At 52.2% G+C, this 18,226-nt stretch overlaps 1 protein-coding gene across 1 annotated transcript in view; it reads left to right on the plus strand.

The window, feature by feature from the left end:
• The window catches only part of POLN (DNA polymerase nu), an 86,808-nt gene that overhangs the window by 5,482 nt on the left and 63,100 nt on the right, over positions 1-18,226 (plus strand). Inside the window, exons 2-7 of the mRNA XM_090267165.1 lie at positions 1,386-1,465; positions 4,603-5,097; positions 7,221-7,417; positions 13,086-13,195; positions 15,804-15,961; positions 17,881-17,949. Of these exons, the coding sequence (XP_090123291.1) occupies positions 1,386-1,465; positions 4,603-5,097; positions 7,221-7,417; positions 13,086-13,195; positions 15,804-15,961; positions 17,881-17,949 (1,109 nt within the window). The remainder of the gene's footprint in view (positions 1-1,385; positions 1,466-4,602; positions 5,098-7,220; positions 7,418-13,085; positions 13,196-15,803; positions 15,962-17,880; positions 17,950-18,226) is intronic.

Consider the following 18,226-nt stretch of genomic DNA (forward strand, 5'->3'; position numbering starts at 1 on the left):
CTACAACAGGTCCTCAAATAATGTCCTCCTGTTGTCACTTGGGTGAGGTGCCATAGGAGCTTGATTCTCGTCTGGAGCAGTGAGGCCGGGCCCGGCTGGGTTTGCTACACGTCTGAGGCGACACTGAGGATTCGCTGCCTCCACAGTCGCGCCAGGAGGGCCTGAGAACGCCTGTCCCCTTCCCGCTCCGGCTGGACGTGGTTCTGGCCTCCCTGACTGCTGGGGCCGCGTATTTGCTTTTGGGATCGGCTCTTCTGTGTGTTGCCTCTACCTGTCTTGTGCTCATTTTTCTAATGAGTTGTCCTTTTTTTTTCTTTTTGGTCAGTGTAAGGCTTGTAGAACACGGGTATTGCCCCTTTGTCATTTTTGTCCTCAGTGATTTTCCCAGTGTGCCATTTTCTTTTAGAAGTTGGGCTAATTGTACTGTCCCTGTTTCTTAATTGAAACATCATCTTTGTTGTATATTAAAGTCTCGTAAGTCTTGGGGTTAGTTTCTGGATTGTCTCTTCTGATCTAGAGATCTTCTATTCCTATGCAAATTGCCCGTGGATTTGATTATAGTGGCTTTATACTATGTTCTGATAATCCAGCAAGACATGTCTTTCACTTTTTATAACTCTTCTTATCTGTTTTCAGATATTGAACATTTCATAGGTATTTTGAAACTATTCTTTCAATTAAAAGAGCCCTGTGTGGTCTCTAATTGGAACTGTGTTAAGTCCATGTTTGGAAGAATTAAACATATTGTGTAAACCTCAACGCCGTGTCTTTCCATTTGCGTAGATCTTGTTTTATGCCATTCCGTAAGATTTTAGGTCTTAGTCATCGAGTGCCTTGTCCCTTTCGTGTTGTGTGCACCCGAAGGACAGCTTGTTTGTACCGCCAGTGAAAGACTCCCTGTGTCGGCATTTCCTGGGTGTCACGGCCGCGGCCGAGGGAAGGCACAGCACAGGGGAATCGGAGTCCACCCTGCTCAGCCCCCGCTGAGTGAAATGAAAGCAAAATTTACATCAGAAGTTTGTAGTAATGATGTTTTACTGAATCTCTAATTGTTCCATTGCTATGTTAGTCTAAGAATTTCCTCAAACCTTTAGCAAAAGGTTTCTTACACAGGTTTTCAGAATCAAATATTCAAATATAAATGCCAGGTAGTAATCTTTAATAAACATTCCATGATTACATAGACCTGCCTCCAGTTAATATGAAGATATTTCACGTGTTTGTTACAATGGTACAAGGTATCTTGCTTGTGAATTACCTAGTTTCAGGTAAGTAAATAATGGATCAATAGCACGATTGTAGGGGCCATTTTCAGTGTTTGCCAGTTGTATGACTTAGATTTCAATGTCTCTTTAGTGCCTCATGTTCCTTTTCTGTTTTAAAAGCTGCAGAGGAGGTGAACAAATCCAGTGCTAAGTACTCGGGCGTGCCTGAAGATGGAAAGGATCAAGAACTGGGAAAGAAGGTAAATGCCTTCAGATATGAATCATTCTGAATAGACAACCTTCATTTATTCAACTAAGACTCATTAAATGTCTGCTGCATGCCAGGCATTGTGGATACAGGGGTTAAAAAGGGAGGGAGTTACTGTTTTCCGGCGGCTTTTGGTTTAACTCGTGAGGGGAGAGGAGGAGGGAGAAGCGCAGAGGGTCTCTGCTGGGCGCCGGGCTGCAGTGGGGGTCAGTCTGAGACTCTGGGAACGACAGGAGACATCTCACCAGGCTCTGTGCTGCTTCAGTTTGCTTCTTCCAGGTGGGAGGGAGAGAAGTCTGGGACGCCTTCCTTTTATTGATGAAAGTTATACCTGAGCCGAGGTCTAAAGGATGGTTAGGAGGTGGTTAGCCTTTAGGGAGTGGGGGTCAGGGGTTAAGGGAAGAGAGCTTGGTGCTTTTGCACAGTTGAAGTAAAGAGACGTTCAGAAAGGAAAGAGTATGAAATTCACAACAGGTGAGTTGCGTGGTTTGGGTCGGAGGAAAGCGATAGAAGAGGCCACATCTCCAAAGGCCTTGTACGAGGTGGACCCACAAAAAAAAAGAAATTATCTTCTGGAGGGTGGGCCCCTTGTAGTACAGGTTTGCCCCACTAGGTCAGTGTTCTGGGAACCCATCTGTTACATATCAGCGCACCAGCCGGTGGTTGTGTGAGAGGCTACATTTGGCTTCAGTGAATTGTTTTTGAAGACTCTAAATGCGTTTGTCCATTGCATGATGGGTGATTTACGAGCGCACCTGCCCGCATCGTGCTGACTGTTCAGCAGTTTTTGACCCAAAACGGCATGACCCCCGTGCCCTACCCTCCCTAGTCACCCGCTCTTGCCCCTCAGCAACTTTTTTTGCTTCCCCCAATGAAAAAAGTTCTCAGAGGGAAACGTTTCACTGATGTGGAAGAGGTGAAACGAAAAATGGCAGAAGCACTCAAAGGCATCAAAATCGACAAGTTCAAACGCTATTTTGATCAGTGGGGGGAAAAAGTCTCAATAGGTGTATTGCATCAGATGGAGAGGACTTTGAAGGTGACCGAAGTTTAAACATGTAGGAATAAGTACACAATTTTTACATAAATCCGGTTTTTTGGGTCCCCCCCCTCGTATATGAAACAGTGGTGGGGGCAGCATAGTGGTAAAGGGACTGGGCTGTGAAGCAAACTACCTGTGTTCAAATCCCAGTGCAACTTAATCTAATCTAGACTCCCTGTTAGTAAAGCGGGACCTTCCCTGGGTTGGTGGGATGATCATTTCCCCATGAAGAGGAGGGAGAGGCATCTCTGATGGAAAAGGGACGACCAGCCCGCAGGAAGCAACCGGAGAGGAAACGCTCTCTCCGTGGTGCTCGGTGCTGCCTGTGCCTGAGGCAGAGTTCTTCACGCCGTGTGTGTCCTTTCTCTCAGAGACATGTGCCTGCTGACATTCTTAAGGTGACACTAAAGGGTTCATCACAAATTTTAAATGTTTCGCGGGACATGATTTCTGGTATATCAAAAACCTGGACATTTTAAAAGCTGTTACATAATCACCTAGGATAGAGCCACTAAAATCGAAACACACACTGTACTCTGGGAGCTTGATTCCCATAATCATCCCTTTAAAAATTACTGCAGCCAGACATTCTTCAACAATCTGAATTTTCATACTTTCCTTTTTTCCATGAACTTCTTTTTTATACACCTCCACAGAATACTTTTAAATTTTTATTTATTTATAGAAGGGAAGGGTAGAGAAAGAAAAGAGAAACATCCATGTGTGGTTGCCTTTCACACACCCCCAGTAGGGACCTGGCCCACAACCCAGGCCTGTGCCCTGATGGGATCGAACCAGCGACCCTTTGGTTCACAGGCTGGAGCTCAATCCACTGAGCTCACACCAGCCAGGACAGAATTTTTATTGTAATATAATGTTATGCTTGAAAGTCTTTTCTTGAAAATCTTATGAATTTCTCTGCAATAAAATATGTATAAATTAAAATGTTCAGTGACCCTATAACCAAGTGTTAAAACATTTTCTTTCAGAAGTATTTAAAAGTACTACTAGTGCACAGTTGTTCAAAACATCTTAAGTGGCCCTGACTAGTGTGACTCAGTGGGTTGGGCATCGTCCCGCAAACCAAAAGGTCGCCGGTTGGATTCCCGGTCAGGACAGCTGCCTGGGTTGTGGGCCAGGTCCCCAGTTGGGGCTGTGTGAGAAGCAACTAATGGGTGTTTCTCTCCCTCTCTTTCTCCCTCCCTTCCCCTTTCTCTAAAAATAAATAAAATCTTTTAAAAAAAAAACATGTATCATAAAATCTGAAAAATAAACATTAAAAATAACATTTTATGATGAATCCTCTAATGAAATAGATAGACACGGTTTCCCTCCTTGGTTAGCCTGTGATTCTCTGAATGAACATTGCTAGATTGAGACAGACAGACGATTGCTGCTGAGCCATATTTTCAAAAAGGTTTGGACTTCCCAGCGGTGACAACCTCCATCCTCTCCAGACAAGAAGAGGAAACACAGAGAAGCACCTGGTGCAGAGGCCCCAGGAATGTGCAGTGCCCAGGACACTATGAAATGACCACCGTCTTCAGCCCTGCACACGTGGTCACTGCATGCTGGCTGCTGCTCGGTCTTCTGTCCGCCCACAGGAGGGACGGCAAGGCTTCCAGGAGGGCGCTCCTTCAGAAGGAGGCGGCACTGAAAGCACCTAATTAAGATGAGAGGGGAACCACCCCAATGGACACATCTGGGGTGCCAAGGAAATTTAGTAGATTAACGTATCAAATAGTTGTGGCGATTTCACGTTCTCTATAAATGGCCTTTACTTGGAAGTGGTAAATTATTAACCTTGGTCTTCTGCACATCTGCATCGACTCCTGTTTGCAGCGTCTCGTTTCTTGCGGGCCTGGCGCTCCTGCCTGGTCCTGCCCCCGAGTCCCATAGGCGCTCCTGCCTGGGTTGAAAAGGTGACTGCTCTCGACGCTGTGTGACTGCGGGAGAAAGCTGGATCTCGATGGTGCAGAGCTGTGCTCTACTTGACTTCAGATGCCTTTTATCAGAAGTTAGTTCGGTTTACACATCTCTGTCTTATGAATCCATCTGCTCATGAAATGTTTTCCATTTTTCTATAGGATCTTAATTCTTCCACAAGCCAGACATCAAGAGCTTCCATCGAACGCTGTCCTCGACCCTCCCCAATCGGACCCGCAGATCCGCCGTCTGCTGATCAAAAGCAGAACATCAGCTCCCTCACTCCTTCCTGTTGCCCAGTTCCGCAGCCTAACCAAGAGGCTTCCATGCTGCAGAAGATGGGACGGGAAAGAATACATCCCTCCCCAAAATATATAAGTAGTGAAAATAAGGCAAGCATGCATCTTAAAAGAAGACGTATCACATGCAATGATTCGCCAGAGCAAACGACTGGACACAGGGCGTTGGCAGATGCTGACGAGGTGGAAGCCCCCCTGCGCTCTGGGGGCTCCAGAGCATTCGGGACCCATTCCTGTGATATCAGGTCTTTGGACGATTTGGAGAAAAGGCAGCTGATGGAAGTGCTCAAGCAGGCTGTGGCCGTGGTGGTCACTCTGCTGTACAAGGACGGTTCAACCCAGCTAAGAGCTGGCCAGGTTAGTCAGCCAGGTGCTCTGTGTGTGTGTGCTCCTGGCACCACACACCCAAAACATCTTCTTCAGCGTCTGATTGTAATGGAAGATGTAGAAATAGGATTTTAAGCCTTCCCGTCCCTCGCAATGTTAAGATATTGATAATGCATAGTTCATAATCTGTTTTTTAAGGAAGTGCCAAAATATTTCCCAGAGTGGTTGTGCCATTGTGCCTTCCAGCAGCCGTATACGGGAGTGCCAGAGTCACCGCCCCCTTGCCAGTCCTTTTTGTCTGTCGTCTTTATTTTCGCCACCTGAGCCGCTGTGATGTGCTATTTCAGTGTGCGTTTAAGTTGCATTCCCTGACAAATGATGACATTGAGCATCTTCTCACGTGCTCATTGGCCGTTTGTATATCTTCTTTGGTAAAATGGCTGTTTAGGTCTTTTGCTCATTTTTAAATTGGGTTCTTTGTGTTTTATTTTGGATCTGTAAGGGTTTTTGATGTATTCAGATAGGAGTCTGTTGTCAGGTACTTGAGTGGCAATTCTCCAAATATGTGGCTTCTTTTTTCAGTTTCTTGATAGTGCCTTTTGAAGCACAACATTTTTTTAATTTGATGGACTCCAGTTTATCAATTTTTAAAGTGTTATGGTCTGTGCTTTTGCTGCTGTGTATAAGAATGCTTTGTCATCCCAGGTGACGGTGCGGCGCTTCTGTTTTCTCCAAAGAGTCTGCAGTTTGAGCTCTTCCGTTTGACTCTGTGATTGCTTTTGAGATAATTTGTGTGTGTGGAGTGATTCAGGCACACATCCGCCCTCCGCATGGGGGTGTCTAGTCTTTCAGACACTGCTGGCTGAAAAGACTCTTCTTCCTGAGACTGTTACTGAAGGGCAGCTGACGATAAATGTGAGGGCTTCTTTACGGACGTTCAGTTCTTCCCACGGATCGGGTCGTCTGACCCGCCACCGCCGCACTTCGTAGTAAGTTTTGAAATGAGGACGTGTGCGTCTTCCTGCTCCGTCTTTTTAAAGATGGGATAGGCTCTTCTGGCTCCTGTGCAAGTCCAGATACATTTTAGGACCAGTGTGTCAATTTCTGCAAACACCCAGGTGGTTTTTTGATTCTGTGTCAAATCTATAGGTTAATTTTGGGAGTTTTGCTGTTCTAACAGGATTGAGTTTTCTGATCCATGAATAGGGGGCATCCTTTCATCCATTTAAAATTTCAATTTCTTTTAACAGTGTTTTGTAGTTTTCCGTGTAGTGTACAAATCTTGCTTTATATTTGATTTTTAAAAGACTTTTGCTGGCTTAAGAATTCTAAGATGATAGTTCCTTTTCTTTCAGTAACTAAAAGATATTACTCCACTGTCTTCTAACCTGCTTTGTTTATAAGTAATGTGTTTCCCCTTCTAGCTTCTCTGAAGGTTTTCTCTTTATTACTGGTTTTAAGCAAGTTGATTATACTGTGACTTGGTATAATTTTCTTCATGTTTCTTGTATGTGGAGTTTATTGATCTTCTTCAGATTAACTTGGGAGCATTGATATCCTTTTCTTGTAGTCTTTGAGCGCAGTCTGTCTCAGTCAGTATTTAGGTCTTCTCTGGTTTCTTTTACCAATATTTTATAGTTTTCAGCATACACATCATGCACATATTTTGCTGATTTCTAAGTATTTCATTTTTTGGAGTGGTTATTAAAAACAGTGACTTGTTTTTTAAACAGGTTTAATTTTACATGTTTGTTGCTAGTGTATAGGTATACAATTGGGTTTAGTGTTTTGATCTGGCATCCTGCAACCTTGCTAAGTTTTCCTGTAGATTCCTTTGGGTTTGCTATGCAGATGTTTGTGTCCTCTGTAAATAGAGAGAGTGTAATTCTTCTTTCTGACTTATCTGCCTTCTTTTTCTCTGTTGCATTACGCTGGCTAAGACTTCTATTGTGATGTGGAAGAGGAAGAACAGATTTGGAGAATAAGGCCACTGGTTTGGTTTTGGGCCTTGATTTTCATTAAAGAGCTCTTTATTTGCACGTTTAATTTTAGGCCTTTTCTCACCTCTTAATTATGAAACATGACATATCTTTCTTGAATAAGCATATTGTCTATGTTTAACATTGAAGCTTTATTTCCTTGTGCATTCACAGGCTCTAGTTCCCTCTGTTAAAGGAATCGTGATGTTACTTCGGAGCCACGCGGAAGGAGGCCGCAGTGCTCTGGCTGCCTGGGCCGCTGGCCCTGTTCTGGAGGAGGGCTCCTCATCCAGGGATCGGTATATCTACGTAACAACGGAGCGGTCTTCTCTTTGGGGCCCAGAACAAGAGGCGCATGATCAGTTTGCCAGGTAAGAAATTTTCACTCATTCCCTTAAAATCTACTTACATGCCTGATTGATCCCAATTTAAAGTTGCCCAAGCTTTGATGTTAATTATCTAAACTTTTAGAAGTTTCGTATGGGCACCTGAGAGTTAAATGCGTCTGCATGACAGGACCCTCTAGGACTGGTCCTCCCTCCCGCTGAGAGTTTCTGTGGGGACCTGCTCTAGGATCTGCACCGATGTCTCGGCGAGAAGGCGGTGAAGGAAGCCCGTCCTGGGCCTGAGAGCCCACGTCCCACCAGAGTCCGGGCAGTTTTCCTTGTCCCACCCGGTCCTCCAGTGACAGCTCTGGGAAATGGGTTCTCACTGCCTTCACAAAGTGCCCTGCCCTCAGTGCCACCAAGCCTCAGTCTGTGACAATAGGCAAGAAGGTCTCAGCTGGAGAAGCCTTCCTAAATAGCATCTCGGGACTTAGCCTGGGCAGGGGGCTTCTGTCCCCTCCTCCATCCGAAAGGCCCTCCTGGGGGTGGGAGCCACACCCCTCCCTGTTTCTTCGCTGGTGCCATCAGCCTGCCTGGCGCTTCCTCCTGGGCTGGGCACGGCCACTCCTGTGGGCCTGGCCCTCGGAACACAGGCTCCCTGGGGCTGGGCCTGCCCCTCCACTAGCGCCTAGCCTCAGGCTCTGGGGAGGGTTAGATAGATCACTGCTGTTAGGTCCCTGCCCGTGGATGGTGCGGCTCTGCTGGGAGCCTGTGTGGCCCTCGCCACCACAGCCCGTGCTCCCCGCCAGGAGCCTCACAGACACGTCCTGCAGAGGCCACGCGGCTGGGCTGGCCCCTGTGGTGCTTACTGTGGTCATAGGACACACTTCAGCAAGTCCCACCAGGGCCCTGGAGGAGCAGTAGTCGTCATTCATAGGCTCCGGAGGGCGCGCAGCCTGCCCTCGGCTGCCCCGTGATGCTGCGGTGTGCGGGGGTGGGGTGGGGGTGCGTGTGCGTGTGTCAGCGCCAGTTGTGTGTATGTGTGTGCGTGTGTGTGTGTGTCAGCGCCGGTTGTGTGTGTGCGTGTGTGTGTCAGCGCCGGGTGTGTGTGTGCATGTGTGTCAGCGCCAGTTTGTGTGTGTGTGTGTGCGTGTGTCAGCGCCAGTTGTGTGTGTGTGCGCGTGTGTGTGTGTCAGCGCCAGTTGTGTGTGTGTGTGTGCGTGTGTGTGTCAGCGCCAGTTGTGTGTGTGTGCGTGTGTGTCAGCGCCAGTTGTGTGTGTGTGTGCGTGTGTGTGTGTGTGTCAGCGCCAGTTTGTGTGTGTGTGCGTGTGTGTGTGTGTGTCAGCGCCAGTTGTGTGTGTGTGTGTGTGTGTGCGTGTGTGTGAGTGTGTCAGCGCCCAGGGCCTCTAGGGTTCACCCTTTAGCGGCTCGTTCAAAGCCCGAGAGTGCGGATCAGGGCCTGGGGAGGGAAAGGCAGGGCCACTCAAGTCCCCAGGCTTTCTGAACGAAGGTCCTCCCTGGAGGGGGCTGGCTAGACCCTCCTGTGGCTGCTTGGCCCGCAGCAGGTCTGTGCAAGGTGGCGGCTTCGGAAATGGCTGCCTTGGCCATCAAAAGCTTCATGTCAGGCCCTTGCACTACAGTGACTTTTGGTGAGAAGGCGACAATGACAAATGTGGCACTCGGCTCCCCGGGGACCCATAACCTTCTTCCTGTATAATTTTGGAAGAGCAGTCAGTCGGGTCTGTGCTGTGGAAGACAGCCTGTGTTTGGACGGCCTTTTCGGAACTCAGGATTTCCACGTCCTACTGGACACTCTCCACAGGGACATCTGATCGTCCCCTCAGCTGTAGCGCGTGGGGAGCTGACCTGGCTTTCCTGAAACCGGCCTCCGGCCGCCGTTGCCATTCTGGTTCACGGCAGCGTTAGCCCTCCACGGCTCAGGCCAAACTCGTGGCCTTGTCTTCAATGTCTGTCCTTTTCCGTGTGCCACATCCAAACTCAGTGACTCCCATTGGCTCTGCCTTCAGAATACAGCTGCAGACTCTGAGCCCTCTGACCTCTGCCGCTGCCGTTCGGGGTGATCCCGCACCTCCTGACCGAGTCCCGGCCTGGCATCCCGGCTGCCTCTGCCTCCGCCGGCCCCTGCAGCACGCAGAGTCCTGCTCGCACACAAACCAGGTCACGTCGCTCCCCGCTCATAGCCCTGCCACAGCCCCGCTTCGCTCTCAGGACAAGCCAGCGCTCCCACAGAGCCCCGCGTGGCTGCGTGCCAGCCCTTCCGCTGTCTTGGACCGCATCCCCTGTCCCTGTCCCTCCCCTGTCCCTCCTGTCCCTGCACCCCGGCCTCTGCTGTTCCCAAATGCAGGGAGCCTCTGCCCGCAGCCTCCAGCAGCTGTTCCCTCTCCCAGGGAACTGCACGGTTGCCTGCCTCATTCCTTTACGTGTTTTAAGCAAAAAAGCAAATAACGAAAGCGCCGAAATAGAAAGCGTGGCGAACTGTGCCCATGTCCCGCTCACCCCGACCGTTACCCAGACAGAAGGGGGTGCTGGGGGCTGGGATTAGGGAAAGTTCCGGACGTGTCATTTATGTCGCGTGTCTCAGGATGCACCTCCAAAACCGTGGCCTCCCCGCCCTCTTTTTTTTTCCGCACAGCCAGTGTCACTCTCAGACTCAAATTTAATACCCAGTCTGAATGTAGTTACCATTTGTTTCAGAAATGCCCTTCTACGCTGATTTCTGGGGTCAGGACCACGGTGCACACGTGCCATTTCTGCGGGCACAGCTCTTCCGCGTCTTCCAGCGAGGGCGCCCCTGTCCTCGCACCCAGCGGCCAGAGGCCCCACGCCCTGGGCGTCTCTGTTCCTCCCTGTGGGTTCCTGACCTTGTCTTCCTTCCTTCCGGATGCTCTGTAAACTGGGCTTCAGTGCTAGAGGCTGGTTATTGAGGGTCAGCGTTTGCCCCGAGGAGCTGTTTCCTCTGCGACGGAGTGGGCCCCACACTTCGTGTGCGGAGCTGTCGGTGGCACTTAGTGAATAAGAGTGAAGGCACTAAATTGGAATTTCAGACAAGCGACCAAGTTTTTACTGTTTGTGTGTCCCAAATCTTGCACGGGACAGTCTTCCGCTAAAGGCACACATCTCTGAAAATGGTTCCACTTTTTCAGATACGAAGTATTCACTGTTTTCCTGAGTTTCCGGTCCAGCTGGTGTCCTGTGTCCTGTCCGGCCACCCTTCAGGGACACCGCGGCGCTGCCTCAGTGCCAGTGGGGTCCCTCCATCGTAAACTCCCCCACCAGACTGTCCCTTCGTGGCTTTGTCTGTCGACAGGGGCCACGGGAACCACTTTTGAATCACGGCGTGAACTCTTCTCCCCCTGGCATTTGTTTCTGGTCGAATATGGGCTCTGACACTTACGAGCGTGTTTACTGGTTTAATTTTTTTGTGGAGCATTTTCCTTCATCAACTAGACCTGTTGTTCACTGTCCTTCAAGGCTGTACTCAAGCATCACCCTGCCTCCGGGTCTCCCCTGGCCGCCCTGAGTGGGACCAGATCCACCCCCACACCACACATGCCCCCGAGCTCCCTGCTGTAGCGCGGTGCGGCCAACGTCGTCCTGTGTATCCGGGCTGTTTGTTTCGTTTTGTTATTTTTAAAGATTTTATTTATCTATTTTTAGAGAGAAGGGAGGGAGGAAGGGAGGAGAGAAACACTGATGTGCAAGTGAAACATTGATCAGTTGCCCCATTGGGGACCTCACCCGCAGCCCAGGCCTGTGGCCTGACCGGGAATCAAACCGGCGACCTTCCAGTGTGCAGGACGGTGCTCAGCCCTTGAGCCGCAGCAGCCAGGGCGCCTCTTTGTTTCCATTTACTGTGTATCTACCCTCACACTCGGAAGGCAGGATGTTTATTTTTGGTTCATGTTTGTGTTTCCACAGCCAAGAACAATGCCACAGAGCATTTTTAAATAAATACTTAATCAATGTTATTCAATGAATGAGGATTAAGTTTAGTTTTTATGAGTGCCACAACAGTTATCTGAACACACTGCTGCAAGTACCACACAATGGGAAATAACAGTCCCAGTTCTACAATAGCATCTTTGAGATTTGACATGGATTTAAATAATTTTGGCAGGAAATATATTTAATAACATTTACTAAACACCTGTGCATGGTCTTTTCACATACATGCTCTCTCCATGTTAACATGAACTGTATGTGTTAGGTCTTATTCCATTTATGGAGGAGGAAACTGAGTCTCCGAGAGGTAGTCATAGATCAGTCTTGAGACTTAGTCAAGCCTCCAGCTTTCAGCCTCAGGTCTAGCCTTTTCATATTCTAGCTGCCTCTTTGTTTTGCAAATGTGACTTAATGACCTATATGACTGACATATGAAACATACTGTGTTTTAGCTGCTTTGCCTTTTAAGATAGTCTTTTAGTTGTTTGTCTTATCAAGATAGAGGCCAGGAGCCTGCATCTGTTATCAGTGGAGCTGTTGCAGTTAGGGGGTGACCCTCCAGCGACTTCTGAGGTGCCAGGGCCCGGGAGGGAGCAGCAGAGTGAAGGCACTCCAGAGCCCCAGCTCTGCTGCCTCGGAAGCTTTCAGTCCCGCCCCCTGCACCCCACACCCCACACGCCTCCGTGCCTCAGGGAGCCCGATGGGAGCCGAGCTGTGGGCACCGTGCTCCCCTGCCATCCTGCCCTCCCTGTTCAGGAGAAACCAAGGGGAAATGCACAGCAAATGCAAAAAGCCTAAAGATGTCTGAGGGGCAAGCCAAGCAAAATGTAACTGTATGCTGGCGTGGTGTGCAGGGCTAACTGAGGTCCTGGTTTCTTCCTTCAGCCTATCTGAACACCCTCATTGAGTATTAACACGCAGTTACCGAGCAGGAGCCTTGTGGAGTGGGTCCGGTCACAGCCAGATTGGCTCTCAGGCCTCAGCTTTGCCGATGCCAGTTGTGTAGCATTGGGAAAATCGTTCACCCCCTCTGGGCCTCAGTTTCCTTATCTGTCAGGCAGGTCTCGTGCCTGCCTGAGGGACTGGGATGGGGTTTCGGTGCAGCGATCCCTGTGAAGTGTGTAGCATGCCGTCTGCCCCTGGGGAGTGTGCTGCACACGTGCGCTGTGAGTAACCCCACGTGTCGGGCAGAGTGAGGTGCCCAGGTGAGCCGCGGGGCAGCAACTGCGGTCCCTGCTGTAGCAGGTGTGGGGGCGGGGGGGAGAAGGAGCACAGGACAGGCAGCTCCCCTCCTGGGGCGTCTGGGCAGACCCTCCTGAGAACAGCTCTTGAGCAGTTTGCTGAAAGGCTGGCTCTGGAGTGAGAGAGTGGGCGGCCGAGTCTGGCAACAGGGAAGAGGGTCAGTGAGCTCAGATGGGGAGGGTCTGGAGGGTGTGCTGGGCGGCTGCCAGGAGAAGAGCGTGTGTGCTTTGCTTGGGAATCTGGGTCTTCGCCTGTAGGTAACGGGGCTTTGCCTGAACTGCTGTGTGACCTTGGGCTCACTCCTCAGCCCCTCTGTGTCTCACCCTCATCACCTGTAAAACGCAGAGAATGAGGACGACCTACCTCATGGGGGTTCTGAGTTAATGTATGTAAAGCCCTTAGGAGAAGATTGTCTGCCCCAGGGCACTGCGTAAGAGAGGTAGCACCAGTATTTCCCCAAGGTCAGAAGTTGTCAGTTAACGTCTAAATCGGCGAATTTCTTTTCCAGGAACGTACTGTTTCAAACACTGAGGTGTGACTGTCCTGTCATTTGTTTCAATGCTAAGGATTTTGTGCGGACGGTGCTACAGTTCTTGGGCGACAGCAGCTGGAAGCAGGGTAAGTCGGAGCCGACCACACGGGGCCGGGACTTGGGGTGAGCACCAGGCGTGGGAACAGACGTGTGGGGCCGAGCCCTGCGCCTGCGGGGTCTGCACCGACTCCAGGCGCCCAGTGTCAAAGCCGCACTGAATTGCTGGGCCCCCAGCTGGTGCCGGCAGAGAAGGGCAGGCGTGGGGCGCGGACACCCAGACGTCTGCTGTCGGAGGAGGTGCTGGGGACAGCAGGCACCACCCCCAATTTCAGTACTCGTCACTGTGTCCAGCCTTCTTTTCTCTACACCTTCCCACAACCTGGGGCTGTTCATTGCAAATCCCAGCACCATGGGATTAATCTGTAAATATGCCCGTGATATGACTGAGATACGAGGATTTCGTTTTTGGATTGATACCATCATTCTTACCTCCCCCAAAATGAGCAACTATCTTTTAATATTATTAGATCTCCCGTCAGTGTTTGTACTTACTTCCCAGTTGTCTTTAAATATTTTTGTGTTTGTTTTTTACAGTTTACTTGAATTGAGAGCCATACCTGGGGGAGGTGTGACCTATTTGTTAAGTCTCTCGTAATCCCATATGTTCTGCCCCTCAGTTTCATGTCCTCGCAATTATTTTGTCATGGTTGAGGGAACCTGCTCCCTTGCGCTGTGGGATCTCCAGTCTGGCTGGCCTCTGCCGTCACATCCCGTTCTTGCCAGTAAACATGCTCTTCTTGCTCCTCTGTTTCTTGTAAATCGGCAGCTAGATCCGGAGGCCGGATCCGATTCATACCTGAATTCAGGAGGGCAAGGCGGCTCATAACCCTGACCTCGACCCTGACCCTGACCCTGACCCTGACCCTGACTCTAACCCTAACCCTACATGCTGGTGTGTCCTTCCATCAGGAGCTATGTGATGACGCTGGTTAATCTTGTGATGTCTGAACTCCTGCTTCACCTGTTAGCGCTTGTCTTTCATATTTAGCACTTACCTAGAATCCATTTAATTTCTTCCTTTCTTTTTTATTTTTAAACCTCTCTTCTGTTCTCTTTCTTACTTAAGGCATTATTTATTACATCTATCTGCTTGTGTGTACAGCCAGTTTTTATTCCTGAAATATTTTTATATCTGAAAAATTTTTATTTCCCTTTCCTGAATTCTTTCATTTTTTTGATCAATTTTTCATTTTCTAAGTCACCTAATTTCTAAGTCTTGCTAATTTTGATCCTTTTACTTTCCATAGATTTTATTATTCATCTTTCTTAGTTTGCTTAAAATCTGTTTTGTTGCCATTTCTTTTTCAAACCCTGGCCTTTTCTCCCCCGTGTGGAGTGGGCCCTGCAGAGCCGTGCTCTGACCAGCCCCACACCCGCCCAGCACTGTCAGCCATTCCTCAAGGGTTTTCAAAACTCTGTGTTGACAAGAATCCTTAATTCTGGGACATCCAAGCTTTGAGGCGGCACCTAGAACAGCAGAACCCTGCTGGGCAGGTCAGCCTCGCCGGACAGTGCCGAGCCAGGTCACGCACCGGCGGACCACCAGCTCCTCTGTCGGCATGAGGGACTCCCAGGCAGCAGGCAGACCCTCGAGGTGCTGGTGCAGCCGGTGACGGGGCTGCAGTGAATGTGGATCTCAGAGACGAGCACAGTGCAGAGCTGCCAGGGGCGTCCCAGGTAATGGCCTGTGACCTGAGGCTGCCGGCTGCTCGCAGGCAGACTCCCTCCTGCGGTGCTGCACTGTGGAGCGTTACAGCCCCGCGGGGTCAGACTTCCTCCTTCGGTATGAGCTCCCAGCCTTTTATGACCGCCCCAAGTCTGAAGGGCTCTGGAACGAAGACGGACCTATTTAGCAAGTGTTCTTGTTTTTGTAAAAGGGCCTCCACATGTCTCTCTCTCTCTCTCTCTCTCTCTCTCTCTCTCTCTCTCACACACACACACACACACACACGCACACCTCTTTCCCTCCAGTTTTCAAGTGAGACAGCTGGCGCTTCAGGTGACAGGGCCTCCCGGGCTACCAGGCTGGTCCCGCTGGGTCTGTTTACACAGCTGGTGATCTCAGGGTGACCTCACGGCGGGGCACATGCCCGGCGTGTCCAGTGTCTTGTACACACACACACACCCCACCCCCCCGAACTCCATGCTGTGTGCTCGGTGACTCTGACCTGTGACACTGGGATCCCTGTGCACCCGAATGTGCCACGGGGTCAGGGTGGCCTGGGAGGACTTGGAAAGGGTTACAGTGACTGAGAAGCGGGAAGAGGGGAGGGGAGGGGACGGAGCCGGAGAGGAAGGAGGGGGAGGCAGGACGTGTGGCCGAGGCCCCTGCCTTTGGTCTCGTTAGACATTCTGAGAGAGGCAAACTGCAAGTCAGTGTGGGGCCTCCCTCCACCCCTTGGTGGCGTTGGCTGTTTCCCGTGGAGACCGGCCTTTGGGGACTGGGTTCGTGGAGGCCGCTGGGCAGAGGTCCGAGAACCCTGCGCACAGAGGGACCGCCCGCCCATGGGGCCTGCGCGGTCTGTGCGTGGCGGCAGCACTGGGGCGGGGAATGGGGCCCGCGAGATGCGTGTGGAAGCAGAGAGAGCGCAGTTCCTTGTGCTCTCAGTGACGAGATCCGCTTCTTCTCCTCAGCGGCTGGGTTTGTGGGGCTCGACCCCACAATTGCCGCCTGGCTCATTGATCCCCGTGATGCGGCCCCATCCTTTGGAGATTTAGTGGCAAAATACGTTGAGAACCACATCCCGGTTCCAGCAAGCGGCACGCATGGGAACTCCTCAAGACGTGTGGTGGTGAGTTGTTTTAAGATCAGATTTTTTCCACCTTCACGCCGCCCTAACTTTCCACTGGAAACGACCTCAGGGGCAGAGCCGTGATCCACGGCCACGGCCGCTGTTCATTTCCGCTGGCTCGCCCGAGGGCCGCCTGCGCGGGCGCTGCTGGGGGAGGCTGCTCCAGCCCACAGCCGGCCCTGGACAAGCGGGGTGCTCGCAGCTCGGGAGCCCTGCCCTGGGCAAGGCGGGAGGGAGACCAGCCGCGGGGGCACAACCGGGCCCCTCTTCTCAGGCCTCCGCCACGGACGCTGACCGCTGCAGGTCAGAAGCACGAGGGAAGGCCCATGTGGGGGGCAGGGGGCGGGGGGCAGGGGCGGTGTCAGCCCGTGTGCCCGCCGCCCCCCGCTGGGACGCTCGCCACCTGCCCTGAGCCTCGTGTGCCGTCTGTGGCTGTCTCATGGGCTCGGGGTAGAAAACACAGAAGCCCGCTGTCCCTTAACGTCAGAGGGGACTTGTCAGAGGGATGTGGGTAGCTCACAGACTGCAAGGAAACGCAGAGCCAGGCTCTGGGGACCCGGGGAGCAGGAGCCCACGGCCCTGGGCCAGCTGTGAGCAACGACCTATTTACCGAGTTTCCCCTTTATCACCGCCTCGTTTGTCCCCTGGAGGGGAGGGAGGAGCACGAGATTAGTAGTCCCACCCAGGCTCCAGGCTGTCCCCAAATAGAAGCTGAGACACTGGCACTGAAAGGGGTTGTCACCTCAGCCTTATCAGGTGACAAACGCAGGTGCAGAGATGGCACCGTGGTGCGCCTTGCCCACGGTCACGTTGAGGCTGCCTTCCAGCATTTGGATGTCTGACCCTCACGTCTGGGTGCTTCCTAGTGTGACCTGTGAGTGAGGGGCGGGGGTGACTGCGGGAGCAGAGCACCTGGTCGGAGGGCCCACTTTCTCCCTGAGCAGCGCTGGGGGTTCGGCTGCTCGGTGGCCCCCCGCCCCACAGGCCTGGCACTCTGGTCCCCCCGGGAGCCCTCCCCGGGCCTCATCCACACGAGCCTCGCAGGAGCTTCCCGTGGGTCTTAGTGTCCAGCCGCGGCAGGAGGGGGGCGGCCACTGCGCGCTGTCTGAGGGGTTGCGTGGGGTTCAGGGAGGGAAGTGGGGCTCCGGGGGCGGGGCAGTGTGCAGACCTTCCGGGGTCCCTAGAGGAAGTGGCTCCTGTGTGGAGCAGCAAGACCACCTGTGAGGAGGAGGAGGAGATGCGGGGGGCGGGGCCCCCAAGGAGCTCTGTCTTGTCCTGGGGAGCTGCGCGGAGTGGGGGCATGCAGGCCGCAGCGTGGCCAGGAGCTGGATGTGGGTGGGCTCCCAGCGCCCCGCCCGTCATTCGTGGCGGAGCCAAGCCCGGGGCTGACTCCCGGGAACAAAGGGGGCAGGTGTGCGGGCAGCCCGGCCCAGGGGTGGCAGAGACGGGGGTCTGACTCGCCCGGCATCCGGGCCGACACTGGCAGGTGCTGGGGCTCCGGGCGGGCGGCGAGCAGCCAGTGGGGGGCTGCGGCAGGCCCCGCTCGTCGTCCGGGGACTGGGCAGGCTGTGAGGCTCGCTCGCGGTGGGTGGGGGCTGTGGGGACCCAGAGGCCAGGTCCGTGTCCTCCTGTCTGTGCCCCGTGCAGGCCTCATACCCTGGGCACTCGGCCTCTTGGTGGCTCGCTACCTGCAGGACGCGCAGAAAATGGGGTTGGAGAGAAGGCGTCGGCAGCAGGTGGCTTGCGTTTGCCCACGAGGCGCCTGTCTCCTCGGTGACCAGTGCGGCCGCCAGTGTGCGCTCTGTGTGGAAGGGCTCGGCCACCGAGCTGGTCCGCTCTTCTGTGAGGGTGTCCCTCCCAGGTTGTGACGGCCTTGCTGCCAAGGGCGCCTAATTTTAAATTATTTTGCTCCCTTAAAGAATCAGGACGTACGTGCGAACCTGAGGACACTCTACAGGCTTACGATGGACCTCTGCTTGCAGCTGAAGGCAAGGCCCCCACCTCTTGTGGGAGCAGGCGCCCCGCTCTCTGCCCTTTGCACCCACACTCGCAGGAAGCAGCACATGGAGTGCTAAGGCCGGGTTCACCCCGTCCCCCCAAAGGGGTGGTCCTGATGATAAGATCTGCAGCTTTTACAATGTTTTCTCTAAGCGAACCACTGTAACGTTTTAAAGCCCCCAGTCCAGTTGGAACATTTCTAATGCTGCAGTTAACATGAGAGCTGAGAGTGATTTCAGTCGATGGGGACATGGGCACAGCCCACTT

Source organism: Furipterus horrens, unplaced genomic scaffold (assembly GCF_987537825.1).
Source record: "Furipterus horrens unplaced genomic scaffold, mFurHor1.1.pri manual_scaffold_2, whole genome shotgun sequence".
Classification (NCBI taxonomy): Eukaryota; Metazoa; Chordata; class Mammalia; order Chiroptera; family Furipteridae; genus Furipterus; species Furipterus horrens.